The sequence below is a fragment of the Malaclemys terrapin genome, chromosome 9, assembly GCF_027887155.1.
Source record: "Malaclemys terrapin pileata isolate rMalTer1 chromosome 9, rMalTer1.hap1, whole genome shotgun sequence".
NCBI lineage: Eukaryota > Metazoa > Chordata > Testudines > Emydidae > Malaclemys > Malaclemys terrapin.
The window spans coordinates 24108980-24130137 of NC_071513.1; the positions used below are offsets into that span (position 1 = coordinate 24108980).

General features: G+C 41.2%; 2 protein-coding genes across 4 annotated transcripts in view; one reads left to right on the plus strand and one right to left on the minus strand.

Annotated features, from left to right (window-relative positions):
- The window catches only part of OPHN1 (oligophrenin 1), a 128109-nt gene extending 123209 nt beyond the window's left edge, over positions 1–4900 (minus strand). The window contains exons 1-3 of one of the 2 annotated variants that reach the window (XM_054040035.1): positions 2918–4900; positions 2290–2387; positions 2039–2196 (exon numbers count right to left, since the gene is read on the minus strand). In XM_054040035.1, coding sequence (XP_053896010.1) covers positions 2039–2192 — 154 coding nt within the window. In that variant the 5' untranslated portion in view covers positions 2193–2196; positions 2290–2387; positions 2918–4900. Of the gene's footprint in view, positions 1–2038; positions 2197–2289; positions 2871–2917 lie in introns of those variants that run through there. The other variant, XM_054040034.1, reaches the window with a different exon arrangement.
- Positions 4901–6374: 1474 nt separating this feature from the next.
- YIPF6 (Yip1 domain family member 6) lies at positions 6375–17188 on the plus strand. 2 transcript variants are annotated; one of them, XM_054039007.1, is made up of 7 exons: positions 6375–6794; positions 7891–8004; positions 8687–8765; positions 9180–9222; positions 11588–11713; positions 11831–11988; positions 12666–17188. In XM_054039007.1, exons 1-7 carry the CDS (start codon positions 6639–6641, stop codon positions 12782–12784), a joined length of 795 nt encoding a protein of 264 aa, XP_053894982.1. In that variant the 5' UTR covers positions 6375–6638; the 3' UTR covers positions 12785–17188. The 2 variants fall into 2 exon arrangements, with proteins under 2 accessions (XP_053894982.1, XP_053894980.1); XM_054039005.1 differs by having other exon boundaries at positions 6383–6794; positions 7891–8019.
- Positions 17189–21158: the final 3970 nt, after the last annotated feature.

Consider the following 21158-nt stretch of genomic DNA (forward strand, 5'->3'; position numbering starts at 1 on the left):
GCATTTCTTTCCTCTCCCAATTAAATAAATTGGGCAAATTGCAGAACATACAGAGTCAGATTCACAACTGCACCCAGTGAGTTCGATTCGCTGACTGTACTCCAGTTTTATACCTGCAAAAGTCCATTCATGTAACGAAGTAATGTGGCAGTAAATCATTCCAATATCCACTGCATGCAACTAGAATGAGGAGGGAACAACGGGGACAGTTGTGGCTCCAAGATTTTGGTCCCATTCTATGCTGGTTCCAGGTAGACTAGCCTCAAGATCTGCTCAAAACTACTCTGCTAGTTATGGCCTTAAGAGGTCAATACACCAGCAGAGAATAAGCAGAACACACTAGCACTCTGGATATTACCCTTCCCATTCCTGGCAGGGAGGGTCACAGATGCTAGCTAGGCAGACTGTATGCCAGCTTCAGATTGTCCTGAAAATGAAGACTCCCTCACACCAGGGCATTCCCAGCTGAGGGGATCTGATGGTTTTCCAGTCCCTTTGTGCCAACAGAGCGGCACAAAGGGGCTGAATCGCAGCAGAGTATCTAGCCCCTCCACCTCTCTCCTTCTCATCCTTACAACAGGCTATCAAGCTGCTTAAATAAATATCCATTTATTGACACTGTATGAACTAACTGAAGCCTTTCACTTTCCAGATAAGAAAACCAATGGCCTAGTAGCTACTGAGTTGGTTGACCTCAGCTGTAGCAGGCAAAACCAAAGAAAGAAATGGAAAAGGAACAGTGATAGATACAAGAACTTCCTGTACTACAATCACAACAACTGATAACCCAATTGTTTTATAGCCAAGGATTGAAACCCTTCTATCTTAGGTACTTATCAGGCCCCAACACTGTAGCATCTGAACACCTATTAATCTTTGATGTATATATCCTCACAATACCCCCATCAGGTAGGGAAGTACTATTATTCCTGTGTTATATAGATGGGGAACTGAGGTACAGAGAGTCTAAGGGTGGGATTCACAAAGGCATTTAGGCACCTACCTCCCACTGAAGTCATTGAAGATGGTTTAAATAGATTCCCTCTGCTCTAGACTTATTCCATCAAGGAAAATTTCAACATGGTGGGAAAGGCTGCTTTCAGTGGTATTATTTTAACTATTGTTCATGGTCTTCTCCCTTTGATTCAAAGCACTAATCTCCTCTGAAGGGATTCTGGTCTCTATAACCATCAATGGAGGCAAAGTACAATACGTGCATTGATCTTTGTTCTAGTCTCAGGTCCTACATTACAGAAATCAGAATAGAAGGTTGCATTTAACCTTACTGTATTTGAACTGTTCTTCATTACATGGGGTAATAATTATATTGGAAAATTGTGCTACTTCCTGTTAGGAAAACAAACAAACACACTTCATCATGTTGTGTCTGTACGTACACTGAATCACACTTACCTGCATTATACCATAAATAAGCAAGCTGATAAAACTGTTGCTCATCAACAAAAATTATTGTCTGTTTCAATGAAGAACACTAACTTGTCACTGGGGTATACTATGCACTTCTACTGACAATATACACATAACATACCCCGGTGCACTCACTCTACAACATCTGTTCAAAGGGCCATCAATAAAAACAGAGTAACATTCAGAATAAACTGCATGAAGGGAAAAGAGCTCTGCACACTAACTACAGAAAGTGTCATTTTAAATAGAGAATTTTGTACTGACGGATATATAAAATATCTCACATACTGCAGAGACAAGGTGGGTGAAGTAATATCTTTTATTGTAAGAGAGGCAATATTTGGAGTTTCTTTACATACTGCAGTCAGAAAATTGTCCAAATGCACAATAGGAAATATGATTATTGTATATTTGTTGCATCTATTATTAAAAAGACAAGAGTTTGATTATGAACAGATATATTTAAGTATCCTTACATAATAGCATGCAAAGAGTGTATAATATGGTAATAATGAACAGATATTATTAGCATGGTTGGAAAGCTGTGGGCAATGTATGTATTGCACAGGTAGAAATGAATGTTTAAACAAAGCCATATCGTGTTACTTACTTTTTATAGCACTGATAAGTGCATTCCCATCTTTAATCACATCCTTTATGAATTTGTTGGTTCTCTCCAGCTCCTGCTCATAACATTTCAGCCTGTCTCGAAAATCTGGACTGTCCAGGTAGCAGTCGCTGAACTCTAAAGCAGGGTGCCCCATGTTCCTTGGAGAAAAAATTAAAATGAAAAAAGAATTCTCCGATTTAAAAAAAAATCAAAATTATTGAAAGCAAATCGTCTCTTAGTACCCAACTCACTTCTAAAACGACAGAGATCCTTGTCGTCGTCTGCTGAGGATACCAGCTTTGATTTGTATATCACAGAAGAAAGGGGCAGGCTGCCTGGTTGTATTCTACTGAAAACATAAGACAAATTTATACGACCTCTGTAGCATTCTAGTTATGATTTGGTACTAGATCCTATTCACTATTGTCCTCTTCTTACTCCTCAGCAAGTATACGGTGTCCTTTCCATTCCTTACTGAAAATCCACCCAAACAGCAGCACTAGGGGTCCCTGCTCCGTTACTTCTCTGATCTGCAAACGTTAGCTCGACTCAAATCTCTCCACATCTACAAACACATCTGGCTGCTCTGAATGAACGCAGGGGCTGGGGCGGCAGGGAAGCGTCCATCCAGCTCCACTCTACAAAACGTCCCCACCCCCTCCCGCTCCGCTTTGTGCGAGGATTTCCTTCCTCGTATTCCTCAAGCACCAAGTGACTCACAGCCTCCAAAGGTTGGCACCTCCCCTTTTCTCCTGCGCTCTTAAAGAAACAGGAGGGAAAGCTGGTTGTTCCCTCAAGGAAACTGGACCTCGGTGTCTGTGGCAATAGTACTTTCCGCCCCGATCCGCATGAAAAGCGACACATAACCCTGAGCATTACATTTAAAACAGACTTCCTCGGGGACCATGTCCTATTTCAGCTCCTACGGAGCCCCTTCTGTTTCTTGCTCACACGTTAACAGCAGCAGCTCCCCTTTCCCCAAAGCTCCCTGCAGTCGCTATTCAGAGAGGATTGTCTGGGGACCTGCTCATCAGCACCACACGCTTCTCCTACGCAACCGTGTCGATCTCAGGTGGGCTATTTCCCGGGGAATGCCTTGGTGCTGCTGAAGGATCTCTCTTCTGTTTCATGAGCTAGCATCTCTCGCGGACTCTTCCTCGCTCTAGCTGTCTGCACTTGGCTGAGCCCTCAAGGGTTAACATGTTGTTAATGTAGCCTCACTCTACAGGCAGCATCCAGAGAGGCAGGAGGGAGGAGACACAATAGAGGCACGGCAGCTGCTGCAAACACGTCCCTGCGGAAACTGAATCGGGATGAATCCCTCTGGAGCACCACTCCCTCCTCCGGATAGCGCATGCACGGCTGCCTGGGAGGTGTAGTTTTTCTTTCCGCAGGATCTGTATTGTGTATGTGAGTGGGTGAGAGGACCCCGCCCTTGTGCCAAGCGCCCACCCGCTAGCTCCGAGGGGCTGTTCTTCCAGAGAATCCGGCACTAAAGGGACAAAGTAGTGGACAAAGTAGCATGGACTGAGCAAAAACTCAGATTGAGTGATCAGCATTGTCTGCTCTGATTTACCTTGGCCCCTAGTAATATACCCTAAAGTGGGGCTGTGTGAGGAGGGCTAATGAGAGGGGGGGAAGCCAGTACAAATTACCGGCGCCTGGCGGTCCAGAAGGGGGCCCGGCTCCCCCCCCCCTCGCTGTACCGGGCCCCAGCCTGGGCCCCGACTTACCCTCCTTCTCATGGGCCCTGTTTAGCCAGTCCGCCCTTGCTGGGGGGGCCCCCAAAAATTTTTCCCCCGGGGCCCGAACCCGCTCTCAGCAGCCCTGTGTGTGACTGCTAAGCCACTCTGGGGACCCTCACAAAAAGACCATCTTGTGAAGATTTATGCATATGCTAAGCATAAACTTTATGTTCTGTGTGTGATCTCAATGAAGTTAGGCACAATTAGGGTGACCAGATGTCCCGATTTTATAGGGACAGTCCCGATTTTGGGGGCTTTTTCTTATATAGGCACCTATTACCCCCCCACCCCCTGTCCCGATTTTTCACACTTGCCCTCAGGTCACCCGAGGCACAATGCACAAAGTTAAGCATGTGAGTTAAATCTTTGCAGGATTGGAGCCAATATTCAGTCACAGCTTTTTCTTTTATTATTGGCTTGAGCATTTAAGTTTAAAAAATCATGTCACTTTAAATCAGCAAGCTAGCAGGGCTAAAACCTTTGTCCTAAATTCCTGTAATCTGTACACTTTTATTAGCAACTGTAGATAGGTACAGATGTTAGGGGTGATGTTTTTGCTCATATAATCTGCAAGTCATTTTATACATGATTTTCTGTTTAGAAAAATTAACAATATAATCCTCATTGTTTTATTCAAATGTCTTGTTTAGAATAAGATAAAACATGAGAACTTTTATTTTATACTGATAAAATCTCCATACTATATCTACTGTGCACACTTGTTCTTGAGGACCAAGAGGGATACAATATGTTTCCAATTTATTAAAGTATGTGATTATGTGTTTTCTTCATTCCTCCTTCTTGTTTTCTAGTAATGCAGAACACATTTATCCCCTTAAAAAGTCAGGAAAACTTATTAATTAGTAAAACTAAATCTTCCTTCTTTTCCACCAACATGCTCTGAACAGAACAGAATAATAAAATCATATTAGAGTCTGACTGTACTTAAATACTATTAAAGCTGCTTAATAAAATCTCACTTATTCTTTCATGTTGATCTGCACAGTTCTTTAATATTTTGCAGGTTATATTAACAAGAGAAGATACTCTACGAGTACATTGGCCCTAGAGACTTACCTCAAGATCAAAATGTTGATGTTGTCATCTTCTTTTTGTCAATGTAGCCTGGAACTTAAAACAAACACTCTTTACAGTAATGTGGAAAAATGTTTTTTTCATGTTAAACAATAAGGTTCCTTTTCTAACTGTTGTACTATTACTAAAATAGGAAGGAAACCATGTCATTTAAAAACTGTGACTGAATTTATTGCTGCTGATACTGAGGGACTGATAACATCGACTTTAGCCAAGGACAACACACATGGACTTCTTTTACACTCTGCTGATGCAAATTCAGTCCTGACCTGCCACCTTGCTATTCCAGTCATAGGCCCCCACATGCAGCTCTTCCAAGGCACCTCTGTCTGGACATGCAGATTTCTTGATGTTCTTGTGCCAATCTTGCACTTCACAGAGACCACTAATCAAGACAAATTCTGTTTTAGTAATATACATGAATTGGGACTAGACAAATGACACATCTTCACATGTAGTCTACTAGCCAAAATTTGAGCACAAATCTCCAAACTCACTCTTTGAGCATGATGATTTGATTATAGAGGATTAAGCAACGTGGACACTGATTTTTATTGACAGGGTTTGTCCATTTATTTACATATTTTCAAACATCCAAACAACTTTATAATCTCTGTAATTATTTTGATTGGTCTGAGTCCAAATCCTAGGGAACAGGTGTCCACATCACACAAACAACCACCACCGGTCAAAGGATCATGGAACCTGAATGTCTCTTATCCCTAGAGACAGAGGTCTTCCAGACCAGCTTTGGAGAAAAAAACACCATCAGGGAATTCTCTATAACCAATATAAAGATTTAGGAAGCCAGAGACACTTATGAGGGTCGGACAAAATCACTTATGAGGGTAGGATGCTGCAGTGATTGGCACTCGAGATAGCTAGGTGGATAATACAAGGCATGACTCTTTCCACTATGTCCTTCTCAACCCCAGCTCTCACTGATGCATGGGTCATTTCATCCTGACACACCTCATCCAGCACAGGGCATCGCTGTAGGGTGCCAGGCTGCCTGCCCCGATTCCAGGGCCGGCTCCAGCTTTTTTGCCGCCCCAAGCAGCAAAGTGGAAAAAAAAAAATAAAAAAGCTAAAGCCGTGATCGGCAGACTTCAGCAGCAGCTCTGCCGCGCCACTTCATTCTTCGGCAGTAATTCGGCGGCAGGTCCTTCGCTCTGAGAGGGATTCACCGCCGAAGACCTGGACGTGCCACCCCTTTCCATTCGCCGCCCCAAGCACCTGCTTCCTTGTCTGGTGCATGGAGCCGGCCCTGCCCGATTCCAAGGCCGTCCTCCCCCACACTTTCTCTGCTCTCCCCTGGGGGTCACTTGGACCCAGGTAGATTGCAGGCCCCTCACTGCTGTATCCCAAGTGGGAAGGGTGTGCATGGGGAGGAGTGAGCTGCCTTCCCCTCTCGGACAGGCAGGAGCATCCAGCTGGCTTGTGAGCTGCAAATGGCCCTATAGAGGTAGGGCCCTGAGTATCCCGGATTAGAGTGTGGGTACCTTGCATTGCATGTGCCTATAGACAGCTTCCCTGCAGACCTTCCATGCGGGGATCGTGCCCCTGAATGTGTGTGTGTGTGGGGGGAAAGGGGCTTAATGCCAGAGACTGAGAACTCTCCTTTGTGAGGGTGCGTGTGGCCCTTTAAGGGGCGAGGCTCTGCGCTGTGTCCCCTTCCCCACCTCGAGTCGGCTGCGTCTGTCCCTTTAAATCTCGGCTGTTACCCTGCGGCCCCTCTGGTGGCTGGGTCCGGCGCTGCCATGGATACTCGGGCGAGTGACGCAATCTCCACGCGCGCTGCGCGGGCCGATGAGGCGGTGAATCCGTCTCCACGTCGCATCAGCCGCAGCCGGGATAGCGGGGCCAAGATGGCGGAGGCAGAAGAGAGCAGGGCTGGGGGAGCCGCGAAACCGCTGGTGAGAAAGAGGTCGGGGGGCGGCCCAGTCCCAGTCTGTATGGGGGAGACCCAGCACCGTCGCGCCTGGGTGGAGGGGCCGGAGCTGGAAAGGGGGCGCTCCCGGACTCCTGGGTTCTGTTCCTGGCTGGGGTGTGGGGTTCAGCTCCGCGGCTGAGCTGAGGGGAGGGTCTAGAGGTTGTGGGTGGCTCGTGGAGTCCTGGGCTTGGGGAAAAGAGGAGCCTGGTGGTTCGAATGGGGCAGGTTTATTTCCCATCTATGCCACTGACTTTCTGTGAGACCTTGGGAAAGCCACTTCGCTTTTCTGTGCTTCAGGTTCTTCACCTGTAACTTGGAGACAGCTGCACTAACTCAAGGGGATGAGGAGGGAGGCTTAAATAATTGCTACTCCCCCTCCCCCGGTAGATGTTAGAGTCAAGCACAACAATAGTATTATTCTAGAAACTTTCCTCTGTCCCTTTGTAGGTCCTCCTGAACAGGGTTCCCTTCAGCAGACCAGGGTACTCTTTATTTGCTTGCATCACTCAGCAACAAAAATCCTGTTACAGCTGTTGGTGGTGGAAGAAATAAATGTATTATTCACTACATACACTTCATTTGGTGCTTCATCTATGTAGTTTATACTGGGGATATGGATATGTTTATATTCACTTTACTGTGGTCCTTGCTTTCATGCTGTGCTTAAATGTATTGCTGTCATTATTATAAAATTATGTAGCATCATCAATGTACACACCTCTTTACAGGCCATAGACAAGTCTTGTAGCCTGACCTAGAGAGCTTACAATGTAAATAAGGAAAAACACATGTCATAAGGTAGCAGGGGAGGGAGTACCTGGGGTTTATTGACAAGGAGAAGAAAATAACCTTTGCTTGTATTTATGGTCCCTCCTGCTCACACATTGTGGCTTGCCTCTTAGTTGTGAATTGTTTGAAATAGGGAGGCTGCTACTAGAATACAAATTACTTTACAAAGAGAATATTTAAATAAGTTAGATTGCTCATTACTCTCTTTATACTCTGCAGAAAAAGTCCTAGGCAAACATCAGCTATTTTCTGTATTTAAAAAAAAAAAACACCTTTAAAAAAATGATTAGTTTGCAGGTCTCTCAGATGTGTCAATATCAGAAGATATTCCAGTGGAAGGGGAGATCACAGTTCCTGTTGGATCTCACTCTCCTGATGAAGACTACTCCACATTGGATGAACCAGTTAAGGATACTATTGTGAGTTTATATGCCTTACTTACTGCAGTGGTTTTCAGCCGTGTGGGTCCTCAGCCTATGTCTAAAATTTCCAAAGGGATCCGCACTTCCATTTGAAATTTTTTGGGATCTGCAAATGAAAAAAGGCTGAAAACAACTGCTTTACTGTATCTGTGATAACACATGAAGTTTTTCTGATCTCTCTGGCCAAATACAACAAGAAATGTTGGTTTTCTTGCTTTGTAATTGGTTGTAAGTTTTAAAATTCAAAATTTTACAAAACAAAAACTCCTTTGGGCAAGGAATCTGAATTACAAACATCAAAATCCTCAAATTTGTTCTGTGACCCACTACATTTCTGTAGTTGTCAGGGCATCAAGCAGGGGTGGGGAATTAGCCAGACAACGAAATCTCCTCTTCTTGGAGCAGCAAATAAATAACATTATTAGCTGGATGTTATGAAAAGAGGAATCTAGCTGATTTCATGCACTGGGACTCATTATGCTGTGAATCTAATTTTTATACTATTATAATGCATGCTATAAAAAGCATCTGACCCAAATATCACTGATATTAAATCAAGAGATATGTTATGATTTGTAGCTTGCAACAGTATTTTCCCCTTCATTTTGTTAACACTTTAATACCCGTGAAATGGTGTACTAGAGATGTCACTTATGTGTTTCAGATGCGAGATCTAAAGGCAGTTGGAAAGAAATTTGTGCATGTCATGTATCCCAAAAAGAGCAGCGCGCTCCTCAGAGACTGTACGTATCAGATTTTCTAAATCTTGGGAAGACCAACATTACAAGACAAATATTCCTAAAAGCCACTGTATGGGTTGGACAAAGCCTTTGCTTTAATGAAATATCTGGAAAATGGAATAGCCATATGTTGGTTGTTTCTCTGCAAGATACAGAATAACAAAAGCAAATGAGGCAGTTGTGTGAAGAGGCAGAACAACAGACATCTCTTTAAAGTGAACTGTTTATCAGAATGAGTCCAGACGTTCTTAATTTGAATGCATCTTTATATACAGTATATGACCCCAGATGTTAGCTATGACAATTATGGGATTGGAAATTGGAAAAGGGATACACTGGGCTGTTTTAATACTTTTTGCTAGAGAGATACTGTTCTGAACATCAGTATCTGATGTCATTCTGTTTCTTTCTCTACAGGGGATCTTTGGGGTCCTTTGGTGCTGTGTGTGTCACTTGCATTGTAAGTATCTGTTCTCTTTCTATTTGCGAATGGAGGAGGGAATTTTTGACATGTCATGGTCAGGTTACTCTAGTGCTTAGGCTGATATGCTACAGATATTAATGTTGAAACTTATGTTGACTCTAAAACCCTAAACTTATTAAGGGCATCTCTTTTTATTTGGGATTTTAGGGTAAATGTAGGTGATAAATTATTCCTGTCTAGCCCTGCTATCTTGGGGATAAATTGTATCGAAAACTACAGAGGTCCTGGTAATTCTTGATTTTTAGTGTGTACAGTAAGTATTCTTTGGGCTAAATGTTCTGCATTTCATATGCGTTATCCAGGAAGAAAAATGCAAGCTTTGTTGCTCATCACTCGTGATATGAAAACTCTGGGCTTATTGTTTTTTGTTGCCCATTTGTCATTTCAAAATACAACTGAGGGCAGCTTCCAAAGCAAACTTACGCTACTGAAAATCTGCTAAATTATTATTTTGCTGTATAATTGTAAAGCACGAAAGCCTTAATCTCTTCTTTTGACCGTTAAAATGCTGTTAGCATGGTTGGATCAGGAGGCAATATCCCATAGGGCAAGTTTATATATTAGAATAAGTTTCTGTTTGCACTTTGCACAACATGGTTGAGTTATAGATCCCACAGGCAGTCTGTTTTGAATCTGTATGGGGATATGAAAAAAACAAGAGCAAGGCTTTGATTCTACTGGTTAAAATAACACCATCCTTAACTTTTGCAACAATGAGTTGATGGTCCATAAGGCGTAACTGTTAAGATACTATTCTAAAAAAACCTAGTTACTATATCACTTTTCCTTTTACATATACAGCTGCAGTACTAAGTCATCCATGAGTTGTACTAATGGTCTGGAAGCTATAGCTATCGACTGTTCCCCTTTTCACCTGACCAATGTTGTGTGTTGGAAAAAACAAACAAACCCACCACGGGGATAATTGACTTTTTATCTATGGTAAAATAAATGTGCATGTACATAAAAACTGTATATTGTTGACTGTCTTCCTCCATCCATCTAACTTGTCATCTTGGCTGTAATTTTTTCAGGGCATGGACTATGTATGTCTTAGACATACAACACAATGTGGCCCCAATCTGTATTAGGCCCTCTGGGTTCTACTGCAGAATACATGTTTAATATAGCAATACTCTAAGGCAGGGGTCGGCAGCATTCGGCACGCGGCTCGCCAGGGTAGCATCCTAGCGGGCCAGGCCAGTTTATTTACCTGCTGACGTGGCAGGTTCGGCTGATCATGGTCCCCACTGGCCGCTGTTCGCCGTCCTGGGCCAATGGGGGCGACAGGAAGCCGCGGCCAGCACATCCCTCACCCGCGCTGCTTCCCACAGCCCCCATTGGCCCGGGACGGCGAACCGCGGCCAGTGGGGGCCGCGATCGGCCGAACCTGCCGCGTCAGCAGGTAAATAAAACTGGCCTGGCCCGCAAGGGTGCTTACCCTGGCGAGCCGCGTGCCGAATGTTGCCGACCGCTGATCTACATCAACAAAACGGAGAAATTGATTAGACATAAAGTACTGTCAACTGTACAAAGTAAAGAAACGGCGGCGCAAATTAACTAATATTTCTCATCTTTCAGTTATAGCAATTTTGGATATTACATCTAACAGTTGTAGATAAAATCTTTTGGAGAAGTGATTTTTTTTAAAATGGCATACCTTTCAATTAGGTCACATTTGTTTCATCTGTCCAAGCCTCACTTTTAGTCCCTCATATTGTGGTTCAGTGGATAGAGCTCAGGACTCCAAATCAGGAGACTTGAGTTCTGTTGCTTGTAACGCTACTGACTCATTGTTTCTCCTTGGGTAAGTCACTTGTAAAATGGGAATAAAGCCTGCCTTTGAAAAGTGCTTGTTGATCTATGGGACAAAGTCCATTACTACCTCTTTCATACCTTCTTCTATGCTGCCCTTCTGACTTCCCTTAGCTTTGTGCATCAGTCCTGTCTCATTCAAAACCTTTCTTAATGTATGTCTTGATAAACTCTCAAAGTAATCAGTGCATCCAAATCTGTTTAAAAATAAACAAACCCTCCATGCCACTTTAAGATATGACCTTCCTTTGACCATCCACTGTTGTATGGCCTCCATCGTTGTATTATTGAAGTACCTTTTTTCTGTCTAACTTGCACTATAAACTCCATGGGGCAGGAGTTGTCTTCTTCTCTTTTGTACAGAACTGATCATGCTATCTACTCAAATAATAAACAAAGAGAAATTTGACTCCAACCTACCTGAGAATCATCATCTCTTAGGCTTAATACAGATGTTAGAAATAAAAAATGAAATATAGTTACTGCCGTGTGTTCATCTAGCATTTTGCTCTATTCTCTGCCTCAGGATGCTTCAGGGAGGGTCAGCAGACAGTAAAGAAGATGGAGGTCCCCAGTTTGCTGAGGTCTTTGTTATCATCTGGTTTGGAGCAGTTGTTATTACACTAAACTCAAAACTGCTTGGAGGAACCATGTGAGTATACATGTGAACAACAGCAATGAAAATGCTCCAATGTGTGGAATAACATTTTTGTTACTCAGACAAGGAATTTGTGTCTTTCTTCCTCCATCTCCCTTTGCCCCCTTCTAGATCTTTTTTTCAGAGCCTTTGTGTCCTGGGTTACTGTGTCCTGCCTCTGACAGTGGCTATGCTCGTGTGCAGGCTGGTACTACTAGCAAGCTCGGGGACTGTCAGCTTCATTGTGCGACTTGTTGTAGTGATGGCTATGTTTGGCTGGTCAACCCTAGGTAAGGAAGTTTTAGCAACAAAACTGTATCATGGATGCAAAAGAATAAAGAGTTGAGTGATTTTGCTGTTAAGAAAGGTGGGTCTGCCAGGCAGTCTGCTGGTAACATGGGTCAAGAAGAGATCATGGTTTGGGTTCTCCCAAGTTGGTGAGGTTTTGTGGAAGCAGCACTCTCAGCCCTTCCCCATGCCCCAGCTGATGCTCCTGGTCATAGCCATGTTGACAGACTCACATTTGCTCTGCGGTTAGCATTTCTTGCCCGGAGGAAGGGTTGCTATAATATGTTGCTTTTGAAGAAGAGAAAAACAGTATATTACACCAACATAGGAGTACTGGGAACTTTATTTCCTGGCCTATGTTAAATACCACTGGAAAACACTTATGAAATGTAAACATTTTTGCACTATTTCTGCTAGTCTTATTTTGAAAATATGTCGCTTGGCATGTAACATCCTCCAAATGTTTCCTTTCCAGCTGATAAAGGAAGACATACAAGTAGTGAGGGGGAGAAATGTCTTTAGCACAAAATGTGGGAGTCTTCCCTTTATTATAGCTTTTCCTGTCACCTTTAAATGTACAGGAGACCCTAATTTAGAAGCATTTACTGGTTTCTGATTCAGTTTGAAAATCTTTTAGCTTTGTGCACATTTCAAGTGTGTGTTCTCTCTTTGTCACCAGCATCCACAGCCTTTCTGGCAGACAGCCAGCCTCCAAATCGCAAAGCTCTTGTTGTTTATCCCATCTTCCTCTTCTACTTTGTTATCAGCTGGATGATTCTCACCTTTACACCTCAGTGATGAGGGATCAACAGAGACTGCACAACACAGAACTGGAAGTTTCCATAAGTGCTGCTGTTAATTTTTGGGCTTTATCTCCAATTTATAGATATTGCATACTGTAAAAAAAAGCAGGCTATGGGATAAAGCCAGAGAGCTGAAGCATTCATCGTTTCTAAGAATGAGATCTACAAGGAGCCAGTTGCTCGAAAGATACAGAAATCCAGCTACTGAATTTTATTTAATCCTGCTGTTTAGTATAAATAAAAAATGCCCAGTCTGAGAAGAGACTCATTCATCTGAGGAATGCAGACGAGGAAAGGAAGTTTGTGAGAATGGAGAGGATACAATCCTATCTTGGAACTTCAAGAAGATTGATAACTGAAGATTAGGTAATAACTATCTGACCTAGCAGAATTCCAGTTCATGCTTTGAGTTCTCTTTAAAATTGAATATTGTCCTATGACTAATAGAACACATTTTCTGACCCATACTGGGTAGGGAAGAAGGGTAACTAAATCCTGTCTCTCTCCTAGATGTGCAAAGAGGTGAAATCTATACAAGGTTCATCGCAGGGGCAATAATTTTTCCTTTTCAGATCAAATTTCAGGTCTCAGCAAAAATATGCATGTTTGCTCCATGCTTTTCTTGATCAGAGCATGTCTGAAGGGAGCTGTTTCTGTTCACACTGATGCAAACTGCTCTTGTGCACTTACACACTTCAGTCATTTCATGTGTGTTGGGAACAGTTCACAAGCTAAATGTCTCAAATACTAGTTTGACACTAACTGATCCACACAATTTCATGAGGAGATGGTGTTTGCACTGGACACTTACAAATTCCCCTTTGGTAACCCAAGATCAGAATGTCAAAGTGCAGAGGAAGGCTTCAGATTCTATACATTGAAGGTGATGGCACTGATTGCCCAGCTATCACTGTGCAACTTTTGAACAGAGAATCTGGCAGCTGGAGAGCAGTGTACCATCGCTGCAATGAATTCCTACTGAGTGAACTGAACTTTTGGTACTTGAGATGTTTGCCCATTAGCATACAAAACAAGGACTCAAACCTCTTATAATATTTAGGACAGAGGAATGAATTAAATGGTCCATAAGTGAAGGTGTTGGCCGTTCTGAACTAGTATGGGGATCTGGCGCTTAATTGCTTAGAGTGACTTATATTTGGTTGTTTAGAGGGGTGGCACTTCCACGTAAATGTTAGCATTTGTACATATGGCTCCTGCTTTTGGTAGGGGGAAATATGAAACTTCTGTAGATTTAGATTGAATATTTATAAACGGGGATGGTCTCTTCCTTCAAATATGTGCTGTGTGTACATGCCTGTTCTGCAGAAGCTGATACAGATACACAAATGTGCCAGTCCTTCTCTGACACAAAGATAACATCCTGCATAGGTACTCTTTGAGGTTATTTGTGTTATATAGCAAGCCACACACAAGAAGAGCTGCAGAACATCAAAACTTGGGGTTGGGGATAAGGGGGCAAAAGTTGCAGTTCAAATATATAGTTAATTCTAAAGAGGAACATAATTTCATGCTTTCTCATGTACTAGTAGATTGAAAATAATCCTGAAATTGACTAGTCAGATCCTATTGAGATGTAAATGTACTTAGTTTTATTTTTAAGTATGAAGTGCAGATCTTTTTCTACACACTCATAGACACACATTTAGGATCCCAAATCACTGACTGACTGTAGATTGTAAGAAATTAATTCACGTTTGGCAGGCACGAAGGGTGGGGAGAAAACTGATTTAGTTACTCCCTGCGAAGACCTGAATTTAGGCTCTTGCTTCTTTCTGTCTGCAATAGCTGACATCAGTGAGTTTGCGGAGCAGACGGCTTCATTTACTGCCTTTCTTATGCTATATTTGCTGCTGTGGGAGGTGTAAGTATTCAGATACTTAATTGTAAAATGCAACGGTGCATTTTTAAGTTCATACTCAAATTGTTACTGATATGGGATGTGAAATGGCTTTGTATATTTGTTTTTAAAGCTGTGCAGTTCAACTTTGCAGTCCAGTTAAATCAAGTGCACTTTATAAGATGTTAAAAACAAATATCTTAGGCAAGTGAAAAAGATAGAAAATCTGTTAGACCATTAAAATTAGACTCTTTGGCCAGTTCTTCATTCCCTACTCAAATGAGTACTCTCATCGAGATCAAGGGAATTGTTCATAAGAGTAAGAATTACATAATCAAAACCTAGATGTGCACACTTTCCAGAAAGTCAATCTTTTCTGAAAGACTTGATTCCCTCCTCCCCCCCCACCCCCGTGTCTCTTATGATTTAAACTGTTAGGTATGTAAATTTCTTTCTAATAAATAACATTAGAATTTATCAATATCTCCTTGAGAGGAGACAGTTGTCAGGAAAGAAGAGTTTTTAATTTAAACTACAAATGTTGTGAGAAGCATGATTTAAAACTCTCCATTCATGCTTTATTTTGTTTACTTCTGAGTTTCAAGGTGGCTTGTTCTATGAGAATTAATATATTGCTTTTAGGAGGGTTATTTTTGTTGATTTAATCATTTAAAAGTAGCCATTATAGGGTTTTTAGTCTACCGAGTTTTTAATGTGAAAAGGAGTAGGGGAAAATATTCTGGTTATACAGTGAAGGTGTAACTTGTGGCTTGTAGCAGTAATGCCTTTGAGTGGAAACTGCCCCCTTTCAAAGCAATAAAGTCTACATTTGTAGATACACATGCTTAGAAAGCATAACTCCCTAAAGTCCTTAGCAGTGTACAACAGGATGCAGGTGAGGAACTGTATATATTCTGAAGTTTCATGCTTTCAGTTGAATAAAGCTACATGTTTATTTATTTTTTTTTAAACCATCACTGCTTCTAGTTGCTACAGTTCATTGTCACAGTAAATCCACCCAACTGCACTTACACTGGTATCAACAGGGGAATTTATTTCAAGAATGCAATAAACCCCTTTAAAAATAAATCTCTATACAGCATTCTCATCTGTTCTGAAGAAGCTTGTGTGCATATCTGTCTTGGTCTGTTAGCTGAAGGAGAAAGGGAAATGTTTGCATTTTTGAAAGTCTAACCCTTTTTGTAAACAAAGCCTTATCTTAACAAAAAACATGCTGAGAAGGCAAGCAGCCCTGAATATGGGCATCAAGTTGTATGGCTTCACAGTTGCTCCTTTCTGTTAATTTTATTTTAGTTCGTAAAAGCTAGAAGCTAAAATTAAGTCTAATTTTCTATGATGCTTGTGAACAGGAAGTTGACTGACTATAGAGCAAAGATATTACTATAGCCTGAGGACTCTCCATCTTAAGAGTTTGATTGTGATGTCCAAAATGTGTGTGTTCTGGAGTGACTTATCCAAGACGCACACATTGCTCGTGTTTGCTGTAGTTAAAATACATCTAAAATAGTTATGGGTAACCTGAAGTACTTATTGATAAAATGTTTCCATGCTAATACGTGGACCGATAAAGAACCAGTCTACAGATGTTCATCTGTCAGATGGAGAGAGAAGATTTGCACTCTTCGTGTATTATTCACAACATGGTATGATTGAAATTTTGTGTGTGCAGCAAATCTTCCCTTTGTGAGGTTTGGGGACGCACTTAAAAGGGTACCAGTAACTGAAAAAAATCACACTTCTGTCTGAAGCCTTTTCTGTTATTAACAGCAGGTACAAAGATGGCTGTAGCTGAATAAAGTTTGACAGCATTTTGTGTACAGTTAGTTTACTGCTGTTTAAGTTGATTTGTTCCCACAGCATTTGGGTGGAGGTAAAGGATTCAAAAATAGGAAAATGTAACTGTAAAATCACAACCATGGGCAGGTGTAACACCTGCACCTCCTTCTAATTTATCTTTAGAAACTGACTAATTCCAGTTGACTGTTCCTTCAAAATTGCAGCATTTTATGAAGTCCAGGGGTAACATATGAGTGGTTCTAAATCTACTCTCAACATGCTGATCTGATTGTAAATCATATACTCATTGCATCTGGCTTATATCTTTGTATTCCTCCAAAAAATGTGTACAGTTAATCCATATAAGCACAATATTTATTTAAGTTTATGATTTGAGGATGCATATGGTCACTTACTGTCTTACTTACCAAGGGGAAAAGTGTCTCTTTCCATTTTAAAGCAGGTGGTGGGGAGAGGGGAAGGTCAGGGCATAGGGAGTAGAGTAGACTTTTTGCCTTAATGAAATGTATAATTTTTCTGTAGTGAAAGCAGATGCTCTTCTGATGCATAAACCGGTATTCTTTCCCACTCAAACTTTGATACTGTCACTTGTATGTTCTGAAAACCCCTTTGAATCTGAATTAAGTTTGATCTTCTTCCCTTATACATACCAGACCTGTGAAAAAGAGAACATGTAAATTATTTGTTAAATTTTAAAGTAATAAATTAAAATACTGAAAGGGACATAGAGCGTGTGTGATTTGAAAGTAGTGTATGCACTGTACTATTGACTGCACTCTAGGATCGATGTTAGCTGGCAGTTCTCCATAATGTTAATATTTTTTTAAATGCCAATTTGGACAAGCTTTATTGTAAGCATTATGCAACCTGAGCTACCAGGACCTGGGAACACAACAGCTACCTATGGGGCCGTGAGCATTCTTGTGAAAGGCTCTAAAGGAAATCCTATCCAGCCTTTGTCCAAAGGACCATGAATTTTATGTGGTCTTCAGGGAAGATGGTCTGAATTAAGGAAGGATGGGGAAAGAAGCAGTTCTTCTTTTTCCTTTGGCTTGGGTTTTGTGCTTGTAAAATGCTCCTATGGGTATAAGTAAGTGGTGAATTCTGACATGGTAGGATTTTGCATCCAGTTTTCACATGTGTACACACCAAGGTGCAAAGCAGGAGAGAAAAAGTCCTAGTAGGACTTACCCTATTCACTGTACTAAAAACCTCTGTCTTAGGGGAGGAATACAGCTCCCATTAGGGCACTCTGTTGTTAACACTTCTGTGGGTTTGTTCAATAATTGTACTCTGTCCGAGCCTAATCCATATTGGTTCTGCTCCTGCTTAAGCTGTGCCCCTCTCACACCTGTCCACTCACATACGCTTCTTCAGGTGAAAGGGTTACTAAACTTTCAATGTCCCCGAATGCAGCTGGTCATAGTCCCCACCAATATGAACATCAAGAAGCAAAGAACCTAATTTGTTATCTAGCAGGAGTAGTTTGCTGTTGTCACTGATTCACTGAAAACATGCCAACACTAATGTGTAGTCTCTCAAGACCTGGTCAATGAAGGAGCTTTTCCATGTATAACTTTTTATCATAACATGACCAGTTTGGTAGTGTAGAACTCCTGCTTTTTAGTACAGCTTACTAACTGAGCTGCTATTTGGAGTTACCCACATTTCCAATGAAAGACTTGGAAATGAATTCATCCATATCTGGTTTTAAAAGATTAATGATCTCTTAGATGCACATTTCTATTAGTGATAGTTCTCATGGCCTGATTGTACAGCCAGGCCGTGTTACAAGGCATAGGTAACCCACTCTTCATGCTGAATCTGCTTACTGCATTGATTAGCCCTATAGTAACATCCCTTCCAAGCAGATAAAATTGTGTATGGAACTAAATTCCCTTTTTAAGAGCTGTGTTCCTGCAGCCAATGAACTACTTACTTCATGAGGGGCTAACTGATACTAAGGGTCATGCAACATGCAAAAAACATGCATATATGTCTAATCACTACTGTGTTTGAATCCGGTACTGAAGTAGGAGGAAGTAACAATAACAGGTAATAATAGCAATCGGATGAGGACTTTCAGCTATTACAGACTGGCTTGGCTTTGAGCCAGCTACGTAAAGGTGTACTTATATACTCTTGTTTGTCCTCAGGTTACAAAGTGCAAATGCTATTCCAAGTACCAGTCACACTTGGAGCATCTAGGACTAAGGAAACAACACAATCACATTTTTCACTCTCTAAACATATTACTTCTTGATGTGCTTCCTACTTGCTCTGCTGCCATGCCCATATGTGGATTGTCAGTGTTAAATAAGCAGTGGTTAGCTACTTGCCCTCCTAAAATGGTGTGTACCAAGCTGTTAATGTCAAATCTGATTTATTTGAAAAATATTCTTGCCCAAATGGCCACAGGAGGGCAGCATTACCTTTGAAAAGAAACTGCTATGTAATTGCCTCAATAAAGAACAGAAATGAATATTTGCATCTATGTGCTTCAAAGTCCCCCTTCACACACCCCCAAGGAAGATTTAAGAAACATGTGTCAGCCTGTTCTTTCATTCCAAGTCTATTTTGTGAGCATAATCTCTACTGTGAAATGCAGTTCAGAGTTCTGCAATGACCAGCTTGCTTGATTCTGTCATTTGAATGAGTTTGAGTTTCATTGTATGGATTCCATCAATTTTGCCTCTTCTGTAACTTCATTTATTGTATTTTGAGGGGGGAGTGGAGAGATTTTATTTTAAAAGGAACAGGGTATTTTTAAACAAAATGCTAAGTCACTGGAGGATGATTAAACCGGGTTTAAAAAAAAATAAACATAAGAGAGATACAACCTCAGATAAAATTGCTTGCAGAAAATCATAGAGATGGAAGAGACTTCTTCCAGTCTTCTCTTCAGTCCTTTAAAGTTCTTAAACACAACAGTTTGCCTTGCTTTTGCAATTTTTGCAGTAATTGCTCACTACTAATGTAATTTTACTCTTGGCAAGTTCTGGTTTGGTGAAAAATTGAGCAAATACTTGAGTTAAAATTATCACCTAAATGCGGTAATTATAAGACACTTTTAGGCTCACAGCATCTTCTGATCAGTATTACATTAGAGTAGTTGTGCAATTAGTAGTAAACTGCCCACCTGTCAGCTTTTGCTTAAACAGATTTAAAGATAGGACCACGCTTATAGTGTTTGCTATTTAGTAGCAAGGTGCTATGGTTTTTTACATATTAGTAAAAGGAATGTTAGCAAGATTAGTCTGTCAAAAGCTTTTTGCTAATGCCTGTATTTGAAATCCATATTTTTGTGGTTTTCGGAGAGGACAGGGACGGGAAGGCGTAGAGGGAAAAATCCTTGTCTCTAAGCTGAGAAAACTATATTGAGGGTATCTTGAGCACAGAGGAATAGATAAATTGTCACTAAATCTAACAAAGAATATGGAGGAATTTGATGCCCCCAGGAATTAGGAATAGAATACAGAACCTATTTTCCTAAGAACATAAGAATGGCCATACTGGATCATACCAATGGTCCATCTAGTCCAGTATCCTGTCTTCTGACAGTGGCTGGTGCCAGATGCTTCAGAGGGAATGAACAGAACAGGGCAACTTATCATGTAACCCCATCCCGTCATCCAGTCTCTGCTTCTGGCAGTCAGAGGTTTAGGGACACCCAAAGCCTGGGGCTGTGTCCCTGACCATCTTGGCTAAGAGCCATTGGGAGACCTATCTTCCATAAACTTAATTATTTTTGAACTCCGGTTTATACTATTTGGCCTCACAACATCACTGGCAATGAGTTTCACAGGCATTATGCATTATGTGAAGAAGTACTTCCTTTTGTTGTTTTAAATCTGTTGCCAATTAACTTCATTGGGTGACCTCTGATTTTTGTGTTATGTGAAGGGGTAAATAACACTTTTTCTTTAGACCATTCATGGTTTTATAACTATCATATCCACCCTTAGTTGTCTCTTTTCTAAATTAAACAATCCCAGTCTTTTTAATCTCCTTGTATGGCAGCTGTTCCATACCTCTAATAATTTTTGTTGTCCTTTTCTGTACTTTATCCCATTCTAATATCTTTTCTGATATGAGGTGGCCAGAACTGCACATAGTATTCAAGGTGTGGGTTTACCATGGATTTATATAGTAGCATTATGTTATTTTCTGTTTTATCTATTCCTTTACTAATGGTTCCTAACATTCTGTTAGTTTTTTTGACTGCCGCTGCACACTGAGCAGATGTTTTCAGAGAAGTATCCACAATGATTCCAAGATCTCTTTCTTGAGTGGTAATAGCTAATTTAGACTCCATCATTTTGTATGTACAGTTGGGAATATGTTTTCCAATGTGAATTACTTTGGTTTTATCAATATTGAATTTCATCTGCCATTTTGCTGCCCAGTCACCCAGTTTTGTGAGATCCCTTTGGAATGCTTTGCAGTCAGCTTTGGACTTAACTATTTTGCGTAGTTTTGTACCATCTGCAAATTTTGCCACCTCACTGCTTAGCCCTTTTTCCAAACCATTTGAGTATGTTGAACGGCACTGGTCCCAGTTAAGATCCTTGGGGGACCCTGCTATTTACCTCTCTCAATATTTTTTTTTTAATCAGTAAACTAGTTTGCTAGAAAAGTCACAGAAAGTGACTACAGTCAAAGCAAATTCTTTTAAAGTCTGGCCTAATACTTG